The sequence below is a fragment of the Oryx dammah genome, unplaced genomic scaffold (assembly GCF_014754425.2).
Source record: "Oryx dammah isolate SB20612 unplaced genomic scaffold, SCBI_Odam_1.1 HiC_scaffold_8, whole genome shotgun sequence".
NCBI classification, from domain to species: Eukaryota; Metazoa; Chordata; class Mammalia; order Artiodactyla; family Bovidae; genus Oryx; species Oryx dammah.
In genome coordinates, this window is record NW_024070192.1 from 26,319,122 (window position 1) to 26,327,918 (window position 8,797).

An 8,797-nucleotide genomic window follows, 5' to 3' on the forward strand; every position below is an offset into this window, starting at 1 on the left:
AAAAAATTTTTTTTTTTTTTTTTCATTAAAATTACTCTTGATGCTTCAGATTTTTTTTAATCTTTTGGCTTAAAGCTATGTTGCTTCTAGAAAATACATTTGATGCAGGTTGTATTAACTTGAATGGGTATGCGTATTTTACCAACCTTGTGGTAATTGCCCTTATTGATCTTACTGTGCTTCTAGGTGACACCTGTGCAGGTTCTATTGTAAGCTTTCCAACAGTGCTGTTTTCAAATAAATTTATTCTACCATGTTCACTTAAAAGCAACCTAAAATCTCTTTTCCACAAGCAGTGATTAACCAACCCTCAGTCCATGCCTCGGTTTATCTTCTTTAAGACAGATTGAAAATAACAGGGACAAAGCACTTGGGGCTTGGCCCCTTTTCATCCCCTGTCACAGCCCTGGCAATGGAACACCAAGCTTTGGGTGGCATTGGCTTTCATTAGGGGGCATGCTATCTTAAAAGTGTGACTTGGATGCCAGACTTAGATTTGGTGCTGAGGTTCTCCTAACCAAAACCCCATGGGTACTAAGTAAACTGCAGATTTAGGTTTCATACTCATTTCATGAATAAAATGGAACACATTTCACTTGCACTGTTCAGAACATTTTCCCTTTTTTTTGGGGGGGGGGTGAGATAAATGTTGATGCAATGCCTTAGTGTCCCTTCACCCTTCATCAGGAGTGAGCTGTTGAGGATTTGGAGATGAGAGAGGGATGGCTTATTTCAAGTGCTGGAGGAGATTAAAGACATTGTGCTTGCCCAGGAGGTCTCTGGTACTTTTTCCTCAATTGCATAAGAGTTAGCAATGGCTTCACACTGGTGTGTAAAAAAGTGAGTATTAATGGAAGTTGGTAAATGGAGTCAGGCAGGAGTGCAAATTCAATGCTGTATGCTGTGTCTTGGCTCTTCTGCAAGTTGTTAGGTGAAAAAGTGTGTAAGTCCTGCCATTTAAAGGTGGTTAAGAGCCATGTGCACCGCCATGATTCTTGGCCTCTGGGCCAGTGGCAAGGCTTAATCGCTCAGAGCTTTTGTGTAATAAAGTTTTATTAAGTATAAAAGAAAACTTCTGACACAGACATCAGAAAGGGGTAGAAAGAGTGCCCTCTTGCTAGTTTTCAGCAAGAAATTATATAAGCTGCTAATTAGAGAAAGGAAATGTCTCAAAACTCAAAGAGAGTGGCACCAGACCCCTCACCCATAACATGCATTTTGAGATAGCATTGGCACAAGGTGAGTCATCCCGTGCCATAAAATTGACATGAATCTTGAAGAGAGGCAGGTTTCTGAACAAATACATAGTTTTATTAACATAGCTTAAGAGAACATTTCCATGAGTAAAACATACTGGTTGGTTGAGCCATTATTGGTTCTGAGTCTTAGGTGGAACTGACTTGAAGAAAGAGTCTAAGGTAAATACATAGTTCATTAACATAGCTTAAGAAAAGCATTTCCATAAGAAAAACACATTGGTTAGCTCAAAGTTTGAGAAAAGTTCAGGTGGAACCAGGTGTCATGACAACATAGAAATTTTAAACCTTTTAATTTTGTACAGAGAAGGGAAAAAATTATATCTGACACTTGTTTCCTCCTGTCGTTTAAGAGAAGAAAAAAAGTCTGACGCCTGGGGACCCCTAGCCTTCCTGCCTGTTACCCTGTCACCATTTTGTAGATTTCAGGGTTGTAAGACGGAAATGATGGTAAGAGATGGGTTTAGAAGCTAGGACCTTTAAACCAGGGTGTCAAGTGGGCCCTGGCTTTCCCAGCCCCAGTTAGCTCACCCTGCCCTTAATGGAGTTGTGAACAGAGCCCGGCCACTTGTCCTGAGTCTCAGGAGTGCATACATGTGCCTGACCAGGACTGGGGTACAACTTTACAAAATAAACTTGTGTCAAAAGTACTTTAAACGTGCTCTACTCCCAAGCCTAGAGAAGTTGCACAACAAGGAAATAAGTACACATATGAAGTTAGCAAACTGTTAGCTGCATCCAGACTTCATTATTTACAAAATATTGATTCCGGTTTTTCATTTCTGCGATTTAATATGTCATTTTTGCAGCTTTGCTGTTGTAGCAGGGCTTCTCTAACAGAGATGGTGTATATTCTGTCAGTGCAGAGCTTCCATTTTTCATTAAAATGAGTTCTACTTCCTGAAAGTCCTGTAGTCTTAGAATGTCTTTGTCCTTAATATGAAAAAGAAGTTACATAATGTTTCATAAACACACGTAAACTTATGGTGAAAAGGCTAAACAGGATTGCCCCAGCACTGTTTTCTTTCCATCCATGGTAAACTGAGTCAGCAGTTGAGGATTGTTTTCCTTTCCTGTTTTTGTGTTTCAGACCTTGTTGCTGATTTCCAAGGGGAATAAAGTCTCAATTTTAAAAAGACTTTAGTCTATCCAGGGCACTAATATATATATATATATCTGAAAGTATGACCATCCCACCACTTTTAGTTTCCAAAGAATATACTGTTAAGCCACGGCACCAATAAGAATTGCTAAAAGGCATTTTGATAGTTGCTTTTTAAAAAATGCCCAAAGAGATGAGAGGTTTCCCTCAAGTTAAAAGATGAGATTTATTTTGAATCAGAAAAATACATAAAAATGCCCCCAGTTTTGTTTCCTGAGATTGCAAAGGCTTGACTTTGCTAAGCAGGTAAGAGTGGCTTTGTATTTTCTGTCCCCAGGACCAGTCAGTCTGTTGAGATGGAAGGCTGGCCATACATACTGAGCTAGGGTTTTAAATTTTGGTTGTAATTCAGAGAATTAAAAAGTGAGTAAATTAAAGGTATGCAAATCTGTAAAAGCACCAGATTGAAAATAACCTAGCTGCCATGTTTGGCTATCCTACAGCTAAAATGTCCAGTGTCTTGGATTTGTTTTCATAATAGTAATACAAAAGCTAGTGATCGGCTTCACTGAACATAATTTTACCCACCTAGAGCCCAGTCTCTATTTAGAAACTTGTAAACACCCTACCTTTCTGAGCAATGTGTTTGGTAGCTTTCTGATCTTCTCCACTTGCTCTGGGTTAATCCCCAGTTCATAGCAGCTTGCTTGTAGTAGATTTTGGTAACTTAACTCTTGTCTATCCAGTTCAACTTCAATGAAGTCGTTTTCTTTGTGGCTCTGAATTCTGACTTTAAGTACCAGCTCTGGGTCACCCACAAATTTTTATGTAAAAGAAAATAAACATTTTAAACATCAATTATAGCAAAGAGCTGAATAATAATATAATAAAAGGCATATATAAACTTTTAATTATCTGAGGTTTTTATAGGAATGCTGGGCAAGCTCAGGTATAGGCCCCATTATACTCACCAAAAGGCAGTGTGAAGCCAGGATCTAAAAAACCCAGTGTGTGACATGCAGTACCTTTGACAGTACATCTGTGTTGGGTGTGACTTGTTGGGTGTGCTTTGTTGGCTGTTAGAAACATTTGAAGAAAATGTGTAGCCCTGGGGTGCTATATTCTTAAGGGTGCAGATCATCCTGTTGGCTCCTGTTGGATCCCCTGGGACTTGAGGGGCAGATAAACAGGATAATTCTACCGTCTTTGAAGACATCTTTGGGTTTCCCTGATGGCTCGGCTGGTAAAGAATCTGCCTGCAAAGTGGGAGACCTGGGTTCAACCCTGGGTTGAGAAGACCCTCTGGATAAGGGAATGATTACCCACTCCCGTATTCTGGCCTGGAGAATTACATGGACTATATAGTCCATGGGGTCGCAGAGAGTCTGACATGACTGAGCAACTTTCACTTTTCACTTGGAGACAGTGGCATTGGGTGAGTCTTAAGTCTTAAAACTTAATTGTCATAAGAAGGAGCAGTTTTGACTAAAGGTGGAGAAAGTTGATGAAGCCAAAGGATGAAGTTGGCTTTGCAGCATGACCTAGGGGTTGAATCCTCACCTGGGCAGGTGTCATCAGGTTTGGTATTACCACCTGGATCAGTTGGCAACTGTTGATTTGAGCCTCCTTGTTTGTATTCACCTGAGAAAGAATTGGAGGAGAGGTGAGAAACAGCAGCAGCTCAGCATTTAGCTGTGTGCCAACTCTGCCAGTTAGACGAGGAATAGAGCCCCATCACCACTGTCTGCTCTGCAGCTCCTCACAGGAAAAAACTCGAAAAGGGCAGTAATTAGACTTGAACAGGAATTTTCCTTAATTGCTGCTTAAATCATGAAAAGGAACTGAGATAGTGTTTTTTAAATGATATGTAATCTGAAGAAGAAATATTTATAATCTGTGTGCTTAACTCGTTTCTACTTAAATTTATTTGGCATTGAGAGTTTTGTGTCTCCAGATCTTTAGCGGAGTTATGCAGTTAAGAGAGTCCCTTTAATAAGGAGAAGTTTCTCAACCAGAGGGAAGTGAAAGGAGGGAACATTAGAGCATCAAGGTGCCAGGCCTTTTACATAGAATATCTTCCCAAGGCTGCTGTGTGCGGTGCTCATCCTTGGGGAAATGATTCAAACAACAATTAAAAACCCAAAGTGACCTTTGTGCTGGTGTTTACAACAGAAGAGAAAGATTAATCAGGTGACTTCAGGTAAATGTGATTTTACAGTTGTAGGCCTGGTGAGATCAAGATACACAGTAGTGTGAAAACCTGGAAGGGGGTCGAGAAAGACCTCCCTGAAGGCTAAGTGACCTGACATCTGAAGGTTGAATCAGCTCTACTAGATTCAGAGGGTGGAGAGAGAAGAGCTTTTCAGGGCCTGGGAACAGCAGAAGGCCCAATTTTTAATATTGATTTTATGTTGAAATCATAGTTTTGATTTACTGGGTGAAATAAATGTATTAGAATTAATTTCACCTGCCTTTTAAATGTGGCCGCAAAAAGAGTTTAATTACCTATGTGGCTAGCGTGCTAAGTCGCTTTAGTCTTGTGAACCCTATGGACTGTAGCCTGCCAGGCTCCTCTGTCCTTGGAATTCTCCAGGCAAGAATACTGGAGTGGATTGCTGTGCCCTCCTCCAGGGGATCTTCCCAACACAGGGATTGAACCCATGTCTCTTACGTCTAACCTGCTTTGGTAGGTGGGTTCTTTACCTCTAGTGCATTACGTAATATTTTAGTTGGACAGTGCTGGTGTGAGTGAAAGGTCTTTATTCTAGAACAGTGTCAAGCCATTAGACGGTGTTCAGAAGAAGACTGTCATAATCAGACTTGCATTTTGGAAAAAAGAATCAGAACAGAAACCTCATTGGCCTCACAATAATCCCATTGGGTGTAGGTATTATGCCCATTTTCAGACAAGAAAATTGGGGCTGAAGGATAAAGTAACTTGGAGTTTGCTCCAGGAAATGGCAGGACCTGGATGTGACCTAGTTAAGAGGAAAGTGAAAAGAAATTGTTAGTCGTTCAGTCATGTCCAGCTCTGTGATCCCATAGACTGTAGCCCTTTGTGATCCCAAAGGCCTGGCACCTGTCATCTGTCCATAATTCTCCAGGCAAGAACACTGGAGTGGGTAGCCGTTTCCTTCTTCAGGGTATCTCCCTGACCAGGGATTGAACCTGGGTCTCCTGCAATGCTGGCAGATTCCTTACTGTCCGAGCCACTCGGGAAACTGTGGCCCAGGGCAAAATGGCTACCCAAGGAATTGCAGCCCCCCCGCCGAATGCTGTTACCTGGGTGGGGGTGACTTGCCTCTTCCCTGCCCTGTGGACCTCAGAGCACGCCCTGCCTGGACCACCTTTTGCTTGAGTCACTGCCTGGTGCAAAGGTGACAGCAGAGTGAGGGACTTTGGTGGAGGCTGGAGCGTGGTGGGCTGAGAGGGGAATCACACATTCGAGCCACAGCTCCCAGTCTCTCAGCAGGTGCTCCGTTGTCCCATCTGATTTTGCTTACAAAACAAACTCAAAATTATAAAAAATTTCAAGCCAACAACCACAGAGCACTTACTCCCAAGCGTGAGGTCTGTCTGATGCAGGACCCTGCACATCTGCTCTGATCTCAGGCCCATGAAGTCAGTTCTGTTGGGGGCTCAAACCGTACTTTTTCCACTCTGCTGAATGCTTCTCCAAAAAATAAGATAGTCTTGCCCAGTGCAGTGCTCTCCCAGGACAGAAATAATGTCCCTGTGCCCTTCCACTCCAGCCGAGAAGGGAGCTCCACGCTGGTCTGGGAGACTGAGTGACCCAGACACCTGAACTGTAACAATGCCCTTCTCACCCCTTCACTACTCAGGCCACACAGCATGAGACACCCCCACATGCAAAAGCATTTCATTTTCGTGATGGACCTGTGGATGGACAGGGTCTCTGAGAGGTCAGAAAGCATGCTCTTTGAAGTCTGGCAGATTTGGATCTGAATTTTTCCTATGCTATTTAGTAGCAGTGACACCTGAGACAAGTCACTTTTCTGAGCCTGTTTTCTGATCTGGAAAATGGGATTAATAATCTCTACCTCACAAGTTTATAAGAAGGAATGAGAAAATGCACAGAAAATACAACCACTCCTAGCATGTACTGAGCACCAGTATTTGCTGGCTGCTATTATTAATTATAGCTGTTGATACTTGCCTCCCTCTGAAAGCACCCGTGGTCTACTTGCTCTGCTCTTGACTACACCACTGGCAGAGTGGAGGACACCCCACCCCTCCTCGGGCCTCTCCCCTATCCTCCTTGACAACCATATTGGAAACAGGATTTAAAGACTCACCTGAGGGCTTCATATCCAGTTGGGGTTCAGCCATGAGTAAGTTCTGTAGTCTGTCAGATCAGCAGCCCCTCCAGCATTTATACTGAGCTTCCAATCAAATAAAAGGCATGTTTTAAAGCCTCAGTGCATCTGTCTGCTTTGAAACAATATGTTCTTGTCATTGGCCAGTGAGATAGAGCAGGGTCGGCCTGTTTTACAGATAGGCAAACTAAGGCTCAGGTGTTTCGTATGACTTGCACAGGTTGCTGCAACTGAAGGAAGGGACTAAAATTCAATGCTCTTTCCTCTCACCCTGTGTCCATGGGGAAGCAGTGCAGGCTAATAATGCCCACCCAAGGGCCCCTGAGAGGGGAGGCCTTTGGAGGCACAGGCCTCCTTGGGAAGAGTTAGTAGCTACTACCTCAAGGGATAAGAAAAGTCAAACAGTATCTCAAACAGACTCCCTCTTCTCCCCAGTTCTCTCTCCCCTTTCTCCCAGCACCTTCTTCAGCATCTGTGCGTGACAAGAAAGCAAGAGCACCTGGGGACATACCTGGGGAGACCCCTCTTCGGCAAGGATCCTGAGTCCTCGATTCCAAACCAAAATGGTGAAGGCAGGGGCTGGAGCAGAAGGTTTAGAAGGGTGGGTGGGGCTGGGCAAAGTCCTGGGCAGGGCTGCAGTCTCAAAGGGCTGAAGGTAGGAACTCACATGTTGGGGTGACTCTCTCATTTCATTGAACGCTCCCATTCCAGTGTCAGAAGTGGGGCATCAGGTGGGGCTTATTATCATGAGGCTAGAGGCAACCGTGGAGATCAGCGCCCAGAAGTTTCTCAAACCAAGCTGTGCATTGAAATCACCTGCAAAGCATGATGCGGGTGTTGGGATTATACCCTCCAGTGAGTCCTGCTCATTTTGTCTAGGGTGCAGTCTGGGCCCTGAAATTTTAAAAGCCCCCCAGCTGTTTTTAATGTGTGGCCAAAGCTGAAATTCACTGATTGGACCAAACTGCCTAAGGTGCAAATGGGGAAATGGAGACCCAAAGCAGATAAATGCTCCGTGATAGTCACAGGGGCAGCTGAGCACAGGCCTGGAGCTAGATCAGGGTCACCTTGCTGCCAGCCTGACGCTGTCTCCTCAGCATGCCTGGTGCTCTTCTGCCAAGAATGCAGGAAGCCCCGCCCTGGGCAGAGAAAAGGAAGCAGCAGGGGTTCACCTGGCTTGACCTAAGGGAGTGGAAGGAAATGCACTTTGGCCAGCCCTGCTGCCAGGGTGTATCACCCTTGAACAGAGCCACCCTGCACCCCTCACCACCCCTGTGTGGTGGGGCTGTGAAGGCAGAGAGACTGGGGATAAAAGTGCTTGTGCTTTGAGGGGGAGCCTCTTGCATCCCCAACATCCCCATGTCACTTGCTCTGTCCATACACTTGCCCACTCCCCATTCACTGGTTCACTCATTCATGCATTCTCTCAACAATACTCACTTTTTCTTGTTGTTTTGGGGAACCCTCTTTTTTCTTTATTGATTGCACTGTGTGATTGCGGGATCTCAGTTCCCGACCAGGGACTGAACCCCAGGCCATGGTAGTGAAAGTCCAGAATCCTAGCCGCTAGGCCACCAGGGAACTCCCTTATATTTTTATTTTTTAAATAAAATGCTCTAGAGTACAAAGTCTAATGTTAAAAATCAGAACCCATTAGCAAACAAGAGCAAACTGTTTGGAGGCAGCCACACAGGCCTGGGTGTGTGTCTTTTTTCATTCATTATGTTGGGCAGTTAAGGGGCCCTTCTATTTAAATATTAGCTTTTCTTGGGGGGGGGATAGCATTCAATTTTGATATAGTTTTAAATTTACATAAAAGTTACAAGAATATATACCCTTTACCAATGATTAACAATTTGCCATACTTGCCTTTAATTCTGTCTCTTCCTTGGTATATATATGCGTGTATATGTGTATAATACACACACACACATATTTTCCCCCTGAAATTTGAAAGTATGTTGTAGACATGCTCCTTTATCCCTAAAGACTTCAGGCTGTGTTTCCTAATATCAAAGATATTCTCTTATATATCCAAGATACAAGGATCAAAATCAGGGACTCTTAACTTTGATATAATAATGCTCTCAGCTAAACCATAG

At 43.7% G+C, this 8,797-nt stretch overlaps 1 protein-coding gene across 1 annotated transcript; it reads right to left on the reverse strand.

The window, feature by feature from the left end:
* Positions 1 to 2,045: 2,045 nt before the first annotated feature.
* ANKRD40CL (ANKRD40 C-terminal like) lies at positions 2,046 to 6,708 on the reverse strand. Its single transcript, XM_040244430.1, has 4 exons — positions 6,675 to 6,708; positions 3,919 to 3,999; positions 2,988 to 3,163; positions 2,046 to 2,189 (listed from the first exon to the last, which is right to left on the reverse strand). Exons 1-4 carry the CDS (start codon positions 6,706 to 6,708, stop codon positions 2,046 to 2,048), a joined length of 435 nt encoding a protein of 144 aa, XP_040100364.1.
* Positions 6,709 to 8,797: the final 2,089 nt, after the last annotated feature.